General features: G+C 30.2%; 2 protein-coding genes and 1 long non-coding RNA gene across 14 annotated transcripts; 1 reads left to right on the top strand and 2 right to left on the bottom strand.

The window, feature by feature from the left end:
* Window positions 1-369: 369 nt before the first annotated feature.
* On the bottom strand, window positions 370-11,954 carry LOC116434881 (uncharacterized). Of its 6 annotated transcripts, none has more exons than XM_031993762.2 (4): window positions 11,789-11,932; window positions 7,736-7,842; window positions 3,349-3,554; window positions 370-1,549 (listed from the first exon to the last, which is right to left on the bottom strand). In XM_031993762.2, exons 3-4 carry the CDS (start codon window positions 3,527-3,529, stop codon window positions 828-830), a joined length of 903 nt encoding a protein of 300 aa, XP_031849622.1. In that variant the 5' UTR covers window positions 3,530-3,554; window positions 7,736-7,842; window positions 11,789-11,932; the 3' UTR covers window positions 370-827. The 6 variants fall into 6 exon arrangements, with proteins under 6 accessions (XP_031849622.1, XP_031849631.1, XP_031849602.1 ...); XM_031993771.2 differs by lacking the exon at window positions 11,789-11,932 and adding an exon at window positions 9,149-9,306; XM_031993742.2 differs by lacking the exon at window positions 7,736-7,842 and having other exon boundaries at window positions 11,789-11,954.
* On the top strand, window positions 11,793-17,964 carry LOC116434903 (uncharacterized). Of its 6 annotated transcripts, XR_012998777.1 has the most exons (7): window positions 11,793-12,324; window positions 12,439-12,655; window positions 12,778-12,879; window positions 12,958-13,125; window positions 13,219-13,375; window positions 17,236-17,330; window positions 17,481-17,964. It is a non-coding gene; the product is annotated as an uncharacterized LOC116434903 (long non-coding RNA). The 6 variants fall into 6 exon arrangements; XR_012998774.1 differs by lacking the exons at window positions 17,236-17,330; window positions 17,481-17,964 and having other exon boundaries at window positions 13,219-14,818; XR_012998791.1 differs by lacking the exons at window positions 17,236-17,330; window positions 17,481-17,964 and having other exon boundaries at window positions 12,439-12,879; window positions 13,219-14,818.
* Window positions 16,162-20,932, bottom strand: fln (flightin). 2 transcript variants are annotated; one of them, XM_031993812.2, is made up of 3 exons: window positions 20,770-20,932; window positions 17,785-18,024; window positions 16,162-16,795 (listed from the first exon to the last, which is right to left on the bottom strand). In XM_031993812.2, exons 2-3 carry the CDS (start codon window positions 17,994-17,996, stop codon window positions 16,552-16,554), a joined length of 456 nt encoding a protein of 151 aa, XP_031849672.1. In that variant the 5' UTR covers window positions 17,997-18,024; window positions 20,770-20,932; the 3' UTR covers window positions 16,162-16,551. The 2 variants fall into 2 exon arrangements, with proteins under 2 accessions (XP_031849672.1, XP_076224389.1); XM_076368274.1 differs by lacking the exon at window positions 20,770-20,932 and adding an exon at window positions 19,660-19,716.
* Window positions 20,933-21,181: the final 249 nt, after the last annotated feature.

The raw sequence follows: 21,181 nt of genomic DNA, 5'->3' as shown, positions 1-21,181 counted from the left end.
GTCTACAGACATTATGCACAGTGACACATTTATATCTAACATTTGTTATAATAATACTTTCTCATAAGGGAAAAAAGTATATGACTAGATAATCGTTTGCAAACACTTCTGGGTATAAAATGAGCAATTGCGTCGAATCGTATTTTTTATGGCACTGCTGATGTATTTCTACTACATGAAACAATCTTATACAAATATCTTTGTCACGTAAATACGTAGATCGAACTGTTTGCTTCTGATAATGCATCGATCGTAAATGATAAAAAAATAATTAATCGAATATTGAAATGATATAAGTACAAATATGGGATCACCATTTAAGTAATATGAACTTCTCGAAATGTTAAGGTAAGATAAATAAAATATCAATTCTCATAGATCATCCTTTATGACACAGAAGATCGATTTGTCGACTTCGTTTAATATTATTGTTACTTCATACAAATCAAACACTATCGAAATTATGATCATTATAGTAGTTTCACTCCAAATGGAAATTGCACTGTAGAGTTCGTAAAGATTTCCTTATACATACAAATATTACAGCTGTTATCATATTCCTCTATGTTATAGCTGTTCTCATTGTTGACACTGATTTCGTTCGTCAATAATTTCTCTTCCCTTCAAAATACCATCCACGATACGTCCATATAACGAGTAGTAGTTTCCAAACAATTATACCACGTCGTTTCTGCGACTTTAAATCCCCGGTACATATTCCATTTACAAGAATCAAAACTTCCATCAACAAACTCTAACCCGAATTTGATTCCCATCAAGTATCAATAATATTAGAAACAAAAGTCTTTCATCTATCACGGAAACATTTAAAAAGTGACGTGTTTCTCCGAGCGCTCGCGAATCGAAACCTTCTTACTAAGGAGAGACGATTGTTCCTGAATGCTCTCGTTTTCAGCCGCAGTTTCGTTGATCAGCGCTCTAAGCGCGGCCGCCCTGCGCTCTCTTTTCGCTTGTCTTTCGGACAGTTCCTCCATTTCGGATTCTAAATCGTTCAGACGTGCTTTGGTCTGTCTGGCTCTGGTCGCGGCCGCGCTAGGCAACGTGTCCTCTTCGTTGATCAGCTTGGTCCACTTCATTAACATCGGTTTCTCGCCCACGAGGTCCACGTCGTCGATGATCTTGGAGCGTCTCTTGTAGCTGGCTGCTTCTGCGTCCTCGAACGTCGACTTCATCATCTCTTTCACATCTTTCCTCGCGGAGAACAGACCGCTGTCCAGTGTGTCCTGTTCCTGGCGTTGCAGGCGCCGTAACGGCTTAGTCAACGCAGCGTCGACCTCTTCATCTAATCCGATCGCAGCTAATTTCGCTTTGAGGTGCTGCGTGGTCGCGGTTACGTCGTTGACGAAATTTTCAGCGAGACGACGCCGACTGCGTTGCCCACGGCTGTCGTAGACGATCTCCTCGTTTTCGTCGAACAGAGGGTCGTTGGAGATGGACGGTAACTGCGGATTGCGGATCAGAGGGTCTATCTCAAGGTCAAGGTCACGGTTCAGGGTATTGGAGCGAGGACCAGAGAGGTCACGCGAGCCTGTAAAAACCGACACCTCAAGATCTTTACAACATTAAAGAACCGCGTTTGGGCTCTAAATGATAATGCGAAAGTGCTTATCTGTGGGATGAACGATGGCGTTAAGCTTTCTGTCGCACCAACATTGCGTTTCAATGGTGAATTAATTTTAACGCGTTTAAGGGCATTCGTATGCGAGAAGTGAATTCAATGAATGGAAATTATTTTGTAAATTTACGATTTTATATTGAATTTATATTTATTTTTGTATGTATGAGTGACATGTTGAAAGTTTTGTGTTTATAGCGAATTCGAATGGTGAAGAATGGTTAGATAACATTGAAGGCTAGTTCTAACTTCCCAGTCTTGTCTATTTTTATGCTTCTAACTTTATCTTGTGTTTATGAAGTGTACCTAAACGTTTTGTATTTCTTTCTAACCTTTTACTTTTTATATTTACCGCGGTAGATTGTTATTTTGAACAAGTATTTCAAATAGTTTCTCTGAGGATGTTTAGATTCAGTAGTTTCTTTTTTATTGGTCATTGTAAGTATTGTGAAGTTATTGGTCATTATTTATATTTATCTTTCAATAGGTTATGGTATTTCTTTTCACGTAAAATGATTGATACTTCTTTAGACTTTCAAGTTTTCCACTATATTTTTAATAATTTTCAAAATAATTGGAAAAAAATAGTAGTATCTTGTATTAAAAAAATAAATAAATAAGAATATTTTGCATATATATCTAAAAGTCGAGCGATACCAGATCGTCGCCATATTGAAATTTGATACATGAAACACAGAATGTTGGAAACAAAGGACATTTATATACCGCTACCGCACAATAAGTTATCTAAACGTACAAACTAATTTACCTTATCAAAGTCATGAAATATACCGATAATTTTATGTAACGACCAAAGTCCCGAAAACGTTAATTTACAATTTAACTGATCTTTTAATTGAAAAAAACCAAATCAGGTGTTGTTTGTACGTGCTTATACGTTAATACAATTTTTTATATTTTGCCATAATGAAATAATCCCTCACTTGTATATCACTACCTTATGCTGATAAATATGGTAAAATTATAAAGATCGTACTCGTTCGTCAATAAAATAAGCCAAAGTTATTGAATTATACATAAAGCTAATTTTAAATACGTTAACATACGTATATTCTGTACCTAATGTAAAATGTACCAAAATTAGCTAAATATTGTAGTTTAACAGTAATACAGTATGCTCAACAAAAAACTTAAAATGACTTTTCTTATGGAAAATACGAGTGCCCTTAACGTATCAAAAGACAAACTTTCTAAACTTGAAACAACTGAAAGCAAGACATGTCCATACGCGAAATTTTATTCAGTGAATGGTTACAAGAGATATAGCCGACAAGGGTGGAAATGCAATGAATCGCATGACGTGAGTAATAAATAATGGGGTCTACACCGCACAAACGTTATCATATTCATGTCACGGGATACAATAAATTATTAGACGGTTCTGTTTCATGTTACGGTTTTATTTTGCCTCGTTACGTATTCGAAGTTCTCTGTATGACGGTTGTTTTGGCGGAAATAAAGTTTTTCTGCTGGTTGTGTGACAGTAGATTCAAGAGACAATACATTCAATTCCTTTCACATCACGATCTGGTTCGGACATGCCACTCACGAGATGTCAAAGAAGTCGAAAATACTTCATTATCCTCGGACTTTCCGAAAGTTACTCGATTACGTTTTTGTTTAAAGGGAAAGAGACATGGGATAAACGTTCACCGCTTAAAACCATTTTGGAAAACTTCTGAAGATGTTACCGAGGTCGTTTCGGCTGGCCGCGATCTCGTCGGCTAACGAAGTTCTGGGTTCAGGGAAGAGTGGACGTCCACTGTATTTCCGGTCTAGATGATCAACCATCGGTTTATAATACGATTCCCCTTTATCGTAGTTGCAACCATAGACACGCGTACGCGGCCTGCTGAGAATTGGTCTTGCCATCTTGATTAAACGGCCTGATTGCCACCTGAAATACCAATAATTCGTCGGAAAGATTACGGAGCTGCCTTATCCTAAGTGAACTTGAAATATTGCTTCTAGGAAAATAGAGGAAACGGTCTAAATACAGGCTACAGAGCTGCTACTCGATATGTACTAGCCAATATTAGGTGATTTTTTGATATTCATGTTTCAAAATGCAAAAGATGACACGCAGGAATTTTGGATAAAGTGTTCCGAGCGGTACCTACAGATGGTAATATTTCAGAAGCGGGTGAAAAAGAAATGCACATTTGTGACTACCGTAATTGAATTACGTTTATAGCAGTGTTTATTTTAACACTATTACAATTTAAGTTTAATTTCGTTAGTATCTTAAACTCTTTTTGAATGTATTTCAATGTGAAGTTGTATAATTTTTACTTTTAGTTTAATAGATTTTAAGAGTGATTCCAAATGATCACACTTTTAAAAACAAACATTCGTATTTTATTTCAAATATAATACTGACTTGAAAATTGACTTCGTGAGCATTTCTTTTATTTGGCATTTTTTAATTCTGTATCATGAAACAATCGTTTCGTTATATGATAAATGTTATAATCAATATGATATATTTTAAAAGTCTTCAAGAAGTTCGACAGTAATTCTTGAAATTAAACCACTAGCCCATATTTAGACCTTCTCCTCTAATCTAATTTATTTCTGAAGAGATACTGTGCTCTCAAAAAATATACGATCTGTGAAAATTATTTCGACATTGATGTAGTCCTCATTTTACTTAGAGAAAAGCACTTTTTGTCGAATTAGACTTTGTAATTTTAACTGTATTACGGGCAAACGGTTGCATATACTGACTCATCATGTTTCAACACGTTGCAATTAGCATTGCACTTTTTATTGTTATTTTAAAAAAATATTACTAACATTTTCAAACACACACATACGATATTTTCATCACACTATATTTCTTCAGAAGAACAGTATTTTGTATAATATATGTGCAATTTAAAGATTTCGAATACTTTACACCTGGCATTTATATAGCAAACTAGAATTTGATAAGTGAACATTTTATTGGTTTGCAAACATGCCATTATTATCCCTATTTCCTTTCATTTTCTTGAAATATTATTTCTTTATAACCAAGCTATCAATATATGAAATAATTTGTATATACTACATTTCTATAATCGTGTTACTTGAACATAGCAGTATGAGGATAGAAACAGTAAAAAGTTATTTATAGATATTTGGCATAATACATGTGATCAGCAGAAACTCCTCTTTGAAGTCACCGGACAGTAATATATTTATATCACTTTAAGTCTCAAATGAATGATCTTGTTTGAAACACGTTTCAACACATTCCGAATGATTTTAGAAACGAAACGTGAGGTGTACATTATTGTTTCAATAATTTAACACTTTAATTATCCTATCAACTTAAAATAATTCTAACACTCTCTAGCATATTATAATATTTTTTTTATAACAAAACTATAGAGATATTACGTTTTTCTTTTGAAATAACAATAATTTTATTAGTTTCTAATACAAAAAGTCATTAAGGTGTTAATAATGCTATTTCTTTCAATAGTTGCAGTCTCCTAGGAAATACCCAAAATCTTCATCTCATTTAATAGAAGTATTAGATAAAATGCTTAGGATCTACGAAAAATTGAAGGACTTACGTAAAAAGTGAACAGCCTACGAAAATGATAGAAACTTCAAAAACGATATGAACCAAAAATAATAGGTCGCCAGTAGTATTTTGCATATAAAAACTTGAAGGATTCTATTTCGTAATGTTGTCATTAATAAAAGTAATAATGTTTTTGTATAATATTCATTAACAAAAACCAATAATATTCTAGTTAGTAAAATCGCTATTTTATATAAAATAGCTTAATAACTATTGTTTTAATTCATATATAATAATTTCTTGCTTTTACAAAACGTTATCCGCGTTAATATAAGTTTTTAGTTTTCTGTTTGTTATTAAGATTGACTTTATTTTAGTTTAAAATATATTAAATATATAAAATTTTCAATTAATGGTGCACTACTACAATTTCAATTAGATTGTGTTACACATTATTATTAAATAGTGTTGGTTTATTCGTTTATTCTATGTTTTCTACGTTAAACAAGCAATAATTGTTTTATATTTTAATGTATGAGAAATATTTGTCCCTTGGGTATTATGTTCAAATATGAAACTGAAATTATAATATTATTAAAGAGACAATTGTTAAAATTTTTTAAGGTGATGAAGTACATTATTCTGAGTATAAAATAATGAAAATATTTTGTGCAGTGATTAGAAAATTATGGTTTGAGGTTGATTTGTGTTATTATGTTATAATGTTTTATATTATTATACCTGCCAGAAAGTATTCAACCATGCAGATTAAAATTATTATTCCAGAAATAATTTTAATATACTTCTCTGTCCAAGAGTTGCAGAATAATGCAATAGTCATTGGAATGGAACAAACAGCAACTATATTATCGCAAAATATCAAAATATTTCACATCATTTTTCATAGAAAAAAGATGTCTGAATAGTTTCCCGAAACTAAGTTTCGCTATCTCCTTTCACCTGAATTGTTTACCGATTATTTTTTGTTTCAAATTTTCCTTTCGAAAATGTATAACTAAACATTTATTAAATTAAGTATTATTTAATCTGTTGATTAAAAGGAAGTACATGTTTTGTGATTATAACCTGATAAAGCTACAGTAGTACAAAAATAATTTACTAATATAAAATATTTTTGTAAAATAATTTTACATAAAAATACACTAAAAACGTACAGTAAAATTTTGAAAAAAGGCAGATTTAAAAATTCATTTGGTAAATTTCACTGTAGTTATATATCTGTTCATGATCGGGTATTTCTACTTATGGTCGCTTCTTGAGTTTAACTTTACTTTACGCAGCTATTTCAAATATGTGTGTCTATAAACAGCGAAGATATTTAGCTATTTCCATTTAAGCACTCTGTGTGCGCTACCTTTTAAATACATATTAGCAAAATTCTATTAGCAAATATGGAATGAACATGAATTACCACTATTAAAATATGAAAATTACTGTTTGCTATAATATTAATCATATTATAATAATAACATAAAATATTAAAATTATTATAATATTAAATAGAATCTATACATTCTATATTTACTTTTTACTTATATTCAGCGGACTTAAAAGTTACCCTACGTATTGATTATGCCAGTGTATCAATAAATTTACATAAACATATATTTGTTGTGTTATAGTTTTTTAACATATTTTCCTTGTAATTTCTTTGTTAAATATAAAATATACTTTCCTTATTTATATATTCCAAAAATATCTCGACTGATAAAATTTGGCGCGTTTTTGATGTCATTATTTTGGATAAAAATAAAATACGGTAATATGAGAGGGTTGATGCCTCAAGATAGCTTTGATTTTCAAACCGAAGCAGCGATATAATACAGTGTGAGTCATTTAACTTGTCGAGACTAAAATTGCTTATAAACGGTTTGTTCTATTTTCGGTGAAACAAATATAGTTATTTTCTTGGTGGCTTTTCAATTCTCTTGATAAAAGATACATCCGTTAATTATATTGCTGTCAAGTGTGTATTTCGCCGTAAAATTGACTATCGTCTACTGAGCTTCAATTAGTAAGTGCTACACTTAAATCGATTGCCAAATTACTGTCGTTTAATTGCAATGACTTCAATTTTCTTTTGATAACATAGAATTTTTGATACTAAGAAAATTTACTACCGAATAATTACTTGATATATATTTGTTATGAAATAAATTTTAATCATATTACTTACTAAATAAGCTCGAATGAATTGTTCTGAAAAAAATATCAAAATTTTCCTTTAATTTAAAAAAAATGAGATACGTTGAAACACTAAATAAAACATATGCGACGAAAATTATTATCTGTGTATTAGAAATGAATTTATTCCATTATATTGACATAATACCTTAAGTTTCGTTTCTTTTAACTTAAACAATAATTATTTACCTATAACCTAGCTCGATTATGAAACGGTTAAAAGTATTCAACAATTAAATTGGAACTGAGATCTAACAAAAAAGGAATCAGTTTATATTTATGTCAAAATGATTAATATTCAATATTTAGAAATTCTACGAAATCACTGTATTTGTTTACAAGAAAGCTTGCAAAATCACCTTTAAAAAGAAGTACTTCTTCTTTACGTTCTTTGTGCACTGAGCTTTTCAGATCAATTTGAGTTCTTAAACAAGATGTCATGAAAGTCGGAAGAGCCTGAAACACTCTGTAATCAAGCATAGAATGATAAGAGATTTGCTAAAATATTTGCAGCTGAATTTAACATGCAAACAATCATTATATACAATTATTATATGATCTTGTTTTAATATTATCTCATTACATGGTTAGTGCTGTTTTTACCCTTATATACAGATATTTACAGCATTTTGTTTAAGTAACTCAAAGTGACAACCGCTGTAGTATATGTTAAGTTTCAGACCATTTAATTTATGTTCTAAACTCTTTTCCGTGTAACCAACAGTTTACGAATAATTTAAGCTAAAAGGGTACGTTGAATAAGTAAAAATAAGAAAAATGATATTATATGAATGCACATATATAAGAAAATTTGAAATAAAAAAATTATAATTAAACTGTAACTGTACTTAAAGTTCATTTAAAGGATATTTAACAATTATGTCAATAAGAATACAGTTAAAGTAGAAATGTGTTCACTATTAAAATTAAATATAATAACATATAAAGTGAAATATTATATTCACTATGAATGATATGATTAATTAAATAATTAAAGTGAATTAAATTAAATGTAAAATGAAGCGTTACTAAAGCTATTAATTTCTTTCTATTATATCAAGTTTTGCATAGTTGCGTGCATTGTATAAGTATGAACGAATAAAATCAATTTGTGCAAGTAGATCGATGATCTAATTCGTTTATCGTATTCGACTATACCATCTCGAACATTTCAAATTGATCGGTCTGACTGCATGTTTCTGTTACTATACAGTAACACTGAAATACGTGTGATGAAATCGAACTGTTGTGTGCTTTTATTATTTCCATTTATAATAATTTTAATAATTTTCTAATAAGACTTTTAAAGACTTTTTAAACCTGTAATTCTATAATATTTGTCTTTTTACTATAGATACATGCAATGTTACCTCAATAATTGTTCAATCAACTGCATATTATATTTTCTCGTGTAAATATAAATCAAAACTACAAAAAGAGAATTGTCTATTAAGTATTGAATTTTTGAAAGAAACACGGTTGAAAAATTGACAAAAATCGATACATGTAATTTCATGCAATATTCATGACGTGTTCCACTTTTTAACGTGTCAGAAAAATATAATCAATTTTCTCGAGTTTCCTTGAACAGTCCGAATAACTTGATTATACATTTCCAATATAGTTTCGATCAATGAATTGATCATGATAGATGACTGTGTGCGTGACTTTATATCCATAAACACTGAGAAATCTCGAAGTACAAATTTCTAAGTATCAGTGCTAAATTTGTAAAAGTGATTTCTTAATGTAAGTATACAAAATGAATTTACTTTTTCCGTTTATATTATTTAATTCGACGAAACTGATACTTGAACACTCGACCGTTTAGAAGTTCCACATCCTTATCCCTAATCCTTTAAACGGAGATTAATGAAATTAATACAGAGTCCCAGATACCTCCATCTGGTCTCGCTTTCGGGACTCTACTATGAGTAACCGGCAAACTGGAACGAGCAACTACATGTTGCTCAAAAATAGACTATGTCTAATTTAGTGTCCGTGAACTGAACTGGCACACACCACACTCGAGTCCCGGACAACCGCCTCCGATTACGAGCTACATCTATGTACGTCGTAACCTATTGTGATCTTCCCGGAATTGCGTCTTATCAATTTTCTCTTTCTTAATTATTTGGTGCTTGTAATGATTTCCTTTTACGTTTAACCCTTTGCACGCGGAAGTTTTTCCACTAGAAATATTTAATATTTTCTGAGGAGGCAAAAATTACATTTTCTGAAACTAATTAAAGAAATATCACACATAAATTAAGGAATATTTTAATATTTCACATATTGATGTGTTATATAATATTCAATATTAATTAAATAAATATTAAACTTTATAATTTTGCTGTCTCACTGTTATTATTTTCAGTTCCTTATGACTATTAAAAAAGCCATTCTTCTTGTGGCAACTTTGGAGCAATAAAGTAGCTATGATAGATAGCCGTTATTTAAGACAAGGAATAGTTAATTTATCAAGAATAAGTGTAGTGAGAAAAAGATTAATTAATTGATTATAGATTTAATATAGAAGTTTTAGCATTTTTATTGTTAATAAATTCTAATAACGTGTTTAAAAAATATTCAGACAGAAAATGTTCCTTTCAATAGGGAAATACGAAAAACAATATAATAACACCAAGTAATAGTTATTAAAAGAAATAATTTTATTAAAATAAAGCTTGCAATAATTTCTATTAATTTAATATAATAAACAAGATATGAGAAGGCAAGTTCAAATTCTTGTTACAATTATTGTTTAATGAAACCTATCATAAACATTAAGTTCCTTCTTAATTCTCGTTTTTGTTAAGAAAAGCCAAAATAGCTCAAGATTATAGTTAATTGACATTCAAAGTTAAAGAGAAATGTACGAATTTTTATCAAAGTTTATGGCATTCGAATAAAATGAAATATAATAAATAAATTTCTAAATGTTTGAAGGAACATATTCAGTGAGGCTATATTTTTCAATCAATTATGAATTTTTATATAATTAATTCTTTCCCTCCCATTTAAGCCCTACATTTTTCATTTCTTTCTAATGCCAGAAGTAATTAAAACATTTCAATTAGAATATTGAAATCAGCGACGCAAGTGAAACATTTATATCGAATAAAAATAAACAAAAAGCCGTTTCTTATTAAGATGCAATGATGTATCAAAATAAACTAGTGTCTTTAACGTTTATGAAATTTTTTGAAATTCTGCTTCACCATTTCAGGTTTCGGCATGCATATTACGTGCACCAATAGTAACCCACTATTTGATTTCAAGAATGTCGAAATCACTGAGTTAATTTTAAAATGTTTCCTCAACATCTTACTCAGTGACAATTATCCACGACATTGAGGAATAAAAATAGCCTTGATTTTTTTTCATAGAAACATGTATTAATTTAGCGAGAAAACAGTGAATTACCTGTTAGTGCGTGTAATGCAAACCATTAAGCTCCAAGTAAATATTGTACAGCCTTATTCATTACTATGATCACCGCCATTTTACGTCTCGTTAAAGATTTATATGTGGAACAGTATAAACAATTTGTAACACTTGTTATGGCACGTAATGCGATTGCACGTAAAATAACACGTTAAATACGGTCACTTAGACAAACTAAATATAGTAGACGAAGAATCTGTGAAATAGATCGAAATTGCAGTTAGTAGAAGACAAAGAATTTATTATTAACAGCGGGTGATTATTCAAAGCCCAATTTAGGAGCAACAGTAAATATGATCACACTGTCAGAGGACGTCGTTAACTCGTTGCGTAAGACACACCAAATTTAACTGGCAGACATAGCTTCGAACTGTTGATATCGGTTATAGAGTTACTTCGGCCAAAGTACTTCCTATTTTTACGATACAATAGAATCTCCGATTTTAATCAAATGTTAAATATCCGATATATTGACAATATCCCGTATCCTGAAGATATATATTAATACTCATGCGTTAACTATATTCCAATAATTTTCGTTCGATTCACTGACCTCTGAATGTTACAAAATTATTTCATTAGCACATCGAATTAAGTAAGTACTTAAACAAGACAATTGTAAAATGTTTCTTCGGTTGTCAAAGAGTGCGTAACGCGATTAGTGCTCGCCAGCAGTGCAAATGAAAGCTCGTAAATCAATCGAAAAATTGAGAATGAAGATAGAGATCAGGAATATATTATAATTTTAATCGTTATTAATATAATTAATACCGTTAATGACATATTCGAAGCGACTCGCGTATTCTTGAATTATTTATCATTGTTGTTACTGTATAATTTGCAAAACTTGTTCTGTATAAAAATATGCACGATCTTTGCGAACATTCGAATGTTAAATCTGATGTATTAGACAGCATGTGTAATTAGAAATTAATTGAACATTGATAAATTGTAAATGCATGTACCTGAGGTTACAACGTATTCTTTTAGGTGCTATTTCCTCGGAAGTAGCGGCACGACTCCCACAGACGCTGCAACGCAGGTTATTTCCCACTCCATTCGTGGTCTACCCCTTCTCCATTGTGGTGGTTCGTAAAATGTAATTCCTACTGATTCGCTCATTTGCGATGTACGGTTCTTATGGAGCGACCAGTAGTATGCCAAATTGCGCAGCATTTCGAGAATCTGGTTTACAAAAAGGCCAGGTGCTTTTCTGAACTCTCAAAAATTAAGTATCTCTTTTGATCTAAAAAATTAATTGCTCTTTTTTTAAATTTCTACGAAATTATATGTGTTTTTAAGTATTTTATTTAGATATTCATTGTCCGGTTTCAAGGTAATGAAGATCCTTGTGAACGTAATAATAGTCGCGCGTATATAATCTCGAAATTGAGACGTGAATGTGATCTAGTAGTAGTGATATTGTTATATATTTAAATATATTGGAATACTATATGAACTAAATAAAAAGAAATTAATAAAACTGGCAAGATAAAATACAGTAGGTACCGGATAAGTTGTAAATTATGTTTAATGTTATTGGTCTTTTATGGAAAATAAATTCTATACTTGTTTTATTGGTGATAATTTAATGCAATAATTGTACTATTTTTAGAAATTAATCAAATTTCTTTTACGTTGTATCTAATGGAATGAAGTTATTGGAAGGTTTCTTTTTATAAGTAAAATGATCCGGATTATCAATATGCAGTAGAAGAAGAAAGTATTTTTATTATCGATTAATCTGACTACTTCGTCATTTTTCTTTATCTTTAAAGTACGATGCAGAGCAGACTTCGAAACTTTTATAACAGTTTTCAGTATTAATAAAAGTAAGACAGCTTCTAAATTAGTATTAATCTATTTTATATTATTAATTAATATTATTCATGTTATATCTATTATTTTGATTTATTTATTACTGTAAATTCCTAATTAATATCTAACACGACAGAGGACTCAATAAGAATGTATTGTAATAATAATCAAGTATGAATACTACAGTGTGGTACGAATTGTATTGACATTATGTGGCATCTTCAATGTTTCAAAATAGGTAATTGCGATTCTGCATATTTTCAATGATCTATAATAAACAGAAATATTGTTTTAAATAATTCGTTCTTGCGTTTAGTTCTGATGCAATTTTCCCAGATCAGCTCGATTTAGAGATGTATTTTTGGTGGAACTTGAAGAACGAATTTCTATACTTCTTAGCCGACCACACTGACTTCCATTATAATCAAATAGCGTATACACACGTACGCATTTGTATCACCGTTGAATTAGATGCAAGTGAAATGTAATTCTGTTATAAGATATAAGTTTGTAGATCATTGTGGCTGATGGAATTACCAATTATCTTCACATTTGTCTATGATTCACATTTTTAAAGGTACTAAAACCTGGTTTCGAGAAATATTGCGTCGCATTCAAAAGATATTGTGGTTGATGAATCATTTATTCTGACTGCACACATTATTTTCGCTGTCATGAACAATTTGAACGGTTTCTATTTTGGCAAAAATAAATGATTATTATTAAGAGGAAAGGTATGTATCAAAAATTAATCAGCTTCATATACATACGTTCCATAGGATTTATTAATTTCAAATAAATATTAGATAAATGGAGTATTACGTACTAATCTAAAGTTTATATATAACAATAATCAATGAAAATGAAAATAATATAAATTAAAAATATCTCTCTTACTCGATTCAGTTGTTCCTTTCTAATAGAAGTATTTTTATTAAAATAATGGTGTTTTATTCAAGGAACCAATTTTAGTAACTAAGTGTTAAAAATAAAAAATTAGAAATAGCTATGTGTGAGTTTGGTCGCTGAAAGTGTGGACTATAACATACGTCGTGAAAGATATACATATCTCGAAATTGTGATCTAAGACCCTGGTTTATATTTTCATTATATTTGTTTAAGAAAGTTACCCTTACTTTACATTCAAGAATAAATGCCCATTACTTACAACTTACAATTGAGTCATTCAGAATCCAACGCGGTTAAGTCGATTTTTTTATATTTTCTAATTTTTGTAAATTTGAATGGAATAAATAATATTCTTTTTAGTTATTAAAGGATTTACTCATTTCTTCGTTTTTTCTAGGTCAGAAAGCCTTTCTTTTTATACCTTCTGAATATGTTGTATAATAATTTCAGGAGTCACAACATTAATTTCCTTAATTTTTATTTTCTGTACTTAACCGCATTGGCTTACGAGCGATTCAATTATGTCTCTTTTCCTGAGATTATTGTGCATCACTCCCACTTTTATTATCGAGGCAATGTAAATATCAAATAAGAAAAGTAAAGTTTGTAGATAAGACTTTACTTTATAAAATATGTGGGAGAAACTTTACTGTGGGTCAGAAGTGACCCGACGTTGCGCTTTTCGTACGGCTACATCACTGTCCGCTTTCTATACACTTATTCTACTGGAATGTAATAAACACATACGTTCAGCAACTACATCGATTTGCATGAGTAAATGAGTTCCGTACGGGATAATGATTTATGTAACTAAAATAAGAATGTTACATATGACTTACTTATAACACTTTCGTAGCATACGTCATTAGTATCATTTTACTGACCTAACTGACACGCGTCGCTAGTGGTGGACTGTTATACTTTAGAGAGATTTTTAACACTAAAACTGCCGAATCTTTACCATGATTCATAAGAAAACGGTGTACAAATTAAGAGAGTACAAATTTAAAGTTTCTTTTATTACTTTGTATTGTGAAACTATGAATTTCTTAAATAATTTTGTGTATTAAATGTGTTCGTAATATTAGTAGCTATAAAATAAGAAATTAAAGACCAATGATTTTGATTGCTATAGTAGTTCTAGTGATAATCGTTAATAATTTCAAAACGAAATGGATATTACGTTTTCTTTTTAGTTACTTTTGATTTTCATTTTATTTTCATATATGGAATTCATCTCTAAAATTTGTTTCATCCATGATTATCAAAGTTCTATGTTAAAGTAATTTTCTAGTAATGTATAGAGCTTTGATAAAAATAGAATCTAGTATGATATATACTTTATAATATACAGGGTGTTCTATTAAAATTGCGATGAAAAAATGTCTGATGAAAAAACATGTTTAGTTTCATAGAGAAAACATATAACAAACAGATCATATTTGTTAGTATTTAAAGATCATTAATGTTTTTTAACTATAAAAAGTTTGTTTTCTCATTTCCAAAGCGGTAACTTTGATCTCCGTGATACTAAATTATTACCATTGCGATTGTTAATATTACTTTATCATCTACGCATACCATTTCGAAAATCAATTCATGGAACAAAATATTACAATTAAAATTGTATAGGAAAATTAATTGTTTAGTTACTATCTGATGAACTACTTACCATTTCTCTTGAATTATATTAAAAAATATGGATCATTATAGGGAACAGTATTATTATGGTGTCGTCGGTAATTTCATTTTCTTTTCGAATGAGTAAAGGATGAATTATGTAAAAAACAGCGTGACCAGAGTTTTGTTACAATATTTGCCTAACAAGAACGTATTGTATATATCCAATGGAACATAATAAAATTCGCCTTATTTCAATGTTAACTTAAGGAAATATTCATATCAATATTAAGGAGTATTCCTATTCAGATTCGCCAATCCTAGACAAGTTGTTAAATAAAAAATTGTTAGATTGCTATGAATTAAATGTTTGGTCATGTTTATTTGCATCATGAATATACTTAATTTTCCATTGTTAGTGATCCTGTAATCAGTGCTACAGGAACTGGTCACATATTAACAAAACATATTAACAAAATCACTTCTTCATCTTAATATTCTTTAAATATAAATTTCTTATTACTAGAAGTACCGAGCGTTTAATATGTAATCCTTATAAACATTGTATCAATAAATTTTTTTCGATTTCTTCATAGATTCATTGTAATATTCAAGTGAAACCATTTACTTTTAAAATCAATTACCATATTTAACACTTTTTATTCTCAGAATTCTCATATTCTCATAAAACAGTGTTATTTTATTATAACAGCGTTACTTTGTTATTAATAATTTCTTGAAAATAAGAGAAAATTCCAGTTTTATTCTATGTCAACGTGTGCTGTAAGGTATAATCATTGATAATAGGGCAATAATATGAAATTTTCAAACAAATTGAATAATATTTACAATTGTTACATTCTATTTGAAATTTTCACCACGAGTCTAACAAGATATTGTATGTTAAGGAGCTAGCGTCATTCTAGAGACACAATTTTTTCCTGTAAAAGAAAATGAATTAAGAGGAGGATAGAATGAAAAAAGTGGTGCGTTCAACGTTCAAAAATGGAAGTATATTTTTAGAGCGGCGGTACACAACACGCACACAAATTTAATGCGTTTCCAAATACATCTGGGATCCCATTGGTTCAGTGAATTTCACAAGAAAAGAAGAATAATTAGAAAATTTTCGTTGATCTGTTACAAAGAAATTTCGTTGTCGCGACAATAAGTAGGTGGAAATGAATGACAATTGAATATAATTAATGTTCAGTAAAGTATTCTCACTCTATCCGTTATTCTGAAAGTTTGTAGGAACAGCGATACGATGCAATGGCGGTTAGTGGTTGAAAGTTGAAGTTTACTACAACGAAATCTAGGTCTATGCCGCGGGTGACTTTTTGACATCGATTTTATGGATTTCCCTTATCAAAATGATTGTTTATAGAATCTTTTGGTATTTCAAGCTATAGTACGCCCTCGTGTGGTAACTATAGTATCTAGGATCGTGTCGCATGTTAGTTATCTCTTTCATATCCGCAGATCGTTTGAAGCTCTTATCGAGATTCCTCTCGTCGTAGGTTCTCATTGCTCGTTCGGCCCATTCTTGGGCACGCGGAGGTTCACGGAATATGCCTTTTTGCCTTTGGTTTAGATAGTCGATACAATCATTGTAATAATTTTGCCTGAAACCAGAAATTACTTTCTTATTATAATATAAAAATATTAAAACAATAATACACGTAATTGCACAATCCTTACAAATAATTACAACTACCGAAGAAATTGAGAATCGCTTTTAAGCTTACAGTGAAGTTAGACAGAAACACTTAAGTTTCATGACAGCCTAAGCTTTTATCGAAGAAATATGATTACTTTAGGAATACAGAGGTTGTTAGTAGCTATAGGTTCTAGATTATTAATAGCTGAGGTTTAGGGGAGTAATTATTTAACGGGCTCGAGGAAATAGAAGATTACAGCATTATAGCAAAGAAATTCTTATAACTTTGAAATATAGCATTCGTATAAAAGATATGTAAAAAATTCTTCAGAATGTGAAAATATCAAGGAGCGTAAAATAATTTTTAGAAGTGCGGCAAAATCAGGAGCGTAAATTAATTTTTAGAGATGCGAAACATCAAGAACTTAAAACAATGCATGTAGTGCAGAAATCGATGGAAACGAAAAAAGTACCATATTATCGTATAATCGGCATTTGTTGTAAGTAAACATATTTATCCACTGATCAAATGTATCAATGAATTATGTTCGAATTTATGCATACTAGATAAATTCTCAAATTTTACATTGTTTTTGCTACGAAATTCCTTATAAAATATCTTTCTCCATGATTCTACAACGATTAATTAGGGTTGCTGTAAACAGGACTAAGATTAATCATTAATTCGTTCATCGATTGATTTTTCTATAAGTTGAGGACAATAAGAACGAGGTGACACAACTTACCACGCGATAAATGTAAATCGTATGTGATTTATTTTGAAACAAATATTAAGTTACAATGGAATTTTCTTGGTTACAAAATGTTGAATAAAATAAGTAAGGGAACTAAGAATGGATTAAAGGTATAACGTAATATAAATAAAAAATCACATATATTAACATTCAAATGACGATTACCAAGTGAACGTTTAAATAATCGTGGAAAACTTACCTGTATAAATAAAGGTAATTGTAATTAAGAAATAGAGGACGAACCCAATGATGATTATAATGTGGCGGTTCAAGTTTTAATAATGTAAATTTTGGCGCTTCAGCTGCTGCTTCTGGCGCTGCACCTTCTGCAGATGCAGCACCTTCAGCAGCTGCGTCTTCTGCAGGGGTATCTTCCAAGTCCCATGGCGCTGCCTCGTCATCTGCCCACATGTTGCTTAGGATCCAAAGGTAAAAAGGCCTGAAATGTACATGTCATATGTGAAATTAAGACTTCTCTTTTTTTAAATTTCTCGTTTTTTATTCTTTAACACTTTCGCTGCCACAGTGGTCCCATAGTACGGAAGCTTCGAAATGACTTGAAAACAATTATAATTCATAAGGCAACTGACGTCAAACAAAAATATTCAATAGCGTAAATAACTAGATAACAGTGTAACGTAAGAATTGTGGCAACAAATAATTAATAATTGTTCCGTTTTATCTTTGCTACAAAGGAATAAGTGATACGAAAACGCTTATGTTTTTCGTAGTATTCAACGTGTTATCCCTTTGCCCTACGATTTATTTCTCAATTATGATCCATACAGCTACTTTATTATTAATAATTCATTGACAGTAAAAAAGATTCTAGGCATATTCTGTGTTTATGTTTGGTCCAAGGTATAATAATTGATAAGAAAAGAATAATATTTAATTTGAATTTTGAAGAATTTGGTACTATTTATGTTTGTTAAATTTTGTTTAGACACGTCATTGTAAGGAAAAGGGTTAACAAACGTTCACTTTGCGACAGAAAATTGTAATCAAATAAATTTATTTGTTGAACAGTAATTCATTTTTTTGCATTACGATATCTCATTCTTATTTCTGTAGTCTGTCAATCATATTTTGTCAACAATTGTTTCTTTAATATACATCACGAGAGCATTTGACTAGAATCATATATGACATTAAAGTCACCAGGCAAAGTAGCAATTAAAGTGAAATTAGTTTTTTTGAGGATTCCTGATTTTAATTTTGGCTTTGTAAAGACATATTGAAACTAAATGTTTTGTAGTTAATTTTATTAAGCGTTATAAAGTATATTAAAGTCTCCAGAAAGTGTATAAAATGGAATGTTTTTTAATATTTAATATCTAATATTTAATGCAGTTTGACGTTATAACTAGTTAATCGAAGTCATTCGTGAAGTGATTGATATTTAACTTCACGACATTTTCATTGAATTCATTTATTTTCATTTGCAGAAATTAAAATCGAAATCATCTGAAGAATTAGAAGCATTAACGATAAGGACTTTGCAGTTTTATAATTAATTTGTATACGTTAATTTCGATTACCAAACAGGTACATCAAGCATATTTTGTAATGTCAATGCTATTTTATTCTTATAGACATACATACCAAATTTTTAATTATAAGTTGGAACAAAAGTATAAGAAATAAGAATAAACGATAACAAGTAGTACACAATTTTTATTTCTCTTTTACTAGAAGGTTTAAATAGAAAATAGACATTATTCTATTTATTTATATAAAAATGTAACTTTTTGTTTAAACAATTGTGTAAATAAATTTTTTTGATCTATAATGATAAAGTAATTCTGTCACATTATTATAAAACTACTTTCACATATCCTTAAAGTGATATTTCATCTGGTTTTCCCCGATTTAGTTATATTGACATTTATGCTAGTGAAATGCTCTAAATAGAGGTTTGGTATTTTGATCACTGGTCTGGGTTAGGTTTCTTTAAGGAATTACGGTCACAATTACAGTCACCTCAGAATTAACCGATTACGTATTTCGGTTCCAATGTCGTCGAAAGGTATAATATGACTGGAGTGTACTTCATACTATTATTAAAATGTACCTTGCTCATATTCTGTTTCCATAATCAGTGAATAATTAAACCTACTCAACTAATTATTTGAAATTCTTTGTCCAGTGACTACTCCTGAACCTACGAGAAACATAGGAATCTTTTGCACACAATTTATGGTAATAAATAGCAATTTAAATTGGATCATTGTAAACTACATACGCATTGACATTGAAAAATCGAAATTTAACGATCAATTTTGAATAGTTGCTTTTCACTTTCAATTAATTGCAATTAAAAATTCAAGATGAATTACATGTCAGGATATTTTAATTTCTGTACTATCTTTCTAATATCATTAGTGGAGAGGGAATACTGACAAGATAGATAGATCTGAGATAGCTGATCACGATAAATTAATTTTCGTTTTATTCAAACTCGCCTAATATCATTAATTGTAAGCAATATCGATGTTGAAAACTTTTGTCTCACGCGAAACTTGCAGCTATTACTCTCGATCGATATATTTAGCTAATGAGATATATTTAACAAAGAGAAACAGGTCACCCCAAGACAAAACAAACTGTTTGATTGTGACATCAATTAGTATTTGTAGCTTGATAAATTCGTTCCATAGGAATACAATAAATGTATTTGCAATAGCTAACTTATGTCTAATTAAAATCATCGTATCTCATTCAGTTGTTTCTTCTTATCATGTAACAATGAACAACGAATTTTCGTTAGAATAATATACTACAATGAAAATCAAAATCACTACACAAACTCATTTAACATTTCTTATTCTAATATCACTTTCAACGTTTTTTCGTTGCGTTATCGAATTAATACGATCATAAACGATCAAATAATTTAAATTCATATTAAGTTTATGTTAGAAAAAACATTTTACAACTTGAATAACAAAAAGAAGTGAATCAATCGTGTGTTAATTGTTTAGTTGTCAGTGGAAAAGCATTATGAATTCCAGGGAGAATGCCTGTCTCACTTTCAAACGATCACCAAGAACGTATTCACTGTCACTGATTTCTGTTACTGTTTTTTAGCGATTAATACACACTAATTGTTATTTGGAAGTGCACTCGTTGTCATCTTTTAGATTAAAATGCCTGTTAACACTTTCTGGATGTAATGTGGTACCTGTAAAACGATGGCCACGCGTCTAGCCACTACCTCAGAGCGCAAAAAAAATACTCAGCCCGAACCTTGCCTTGTTTCGCTTTTATTTTAGCTTATAAGATTTTCCTTGGCTACCCTCCGGTCCTCCCCTTAAGTAAAAGGGTGTCCCCTCTCTCCGCGAACGCTCCCGAAGAGGGGATTTTTGGCAAGGAACAATTAAATCAATTGTTACCACAGAGGGCAATAAAGTACTTAGCACGCATGTAAATTTATTAGCCAATGTTACGGGGCATCTGCGTTCGCGGTCCAAACTTTAGGGGCCACCACTTTTGCACGTTCCATTGCACGTTTTTGAAATTTCAATAAATTTGATTTTGCGATTATTTTCAAAGTGACTTTTTTATTTTTTGCCGCCCTCCTGAATATTCTTTTT

The sequence above is a fragment of the Nomia melanderi genome, chromosome 1 (assembly GCF_051020985.1).
Source record: "Nomia melanderi isolate GNS246 chromosome 1, iyNomMela1, whole genome shotgun sequence".
Classification (NCBI taxonomy): domain Eukaryota; kingdom Metazoa; phylum Arthropoda; class Insecta; order Hymenoptera; family Halictidae; genus Nomia; species Nomia melanderi.
The sequence above is the reverse complement of the archived record's forward strand: the minus strand, read 5'-3'. Positions and strand labels throughout refer to the sequence as shown.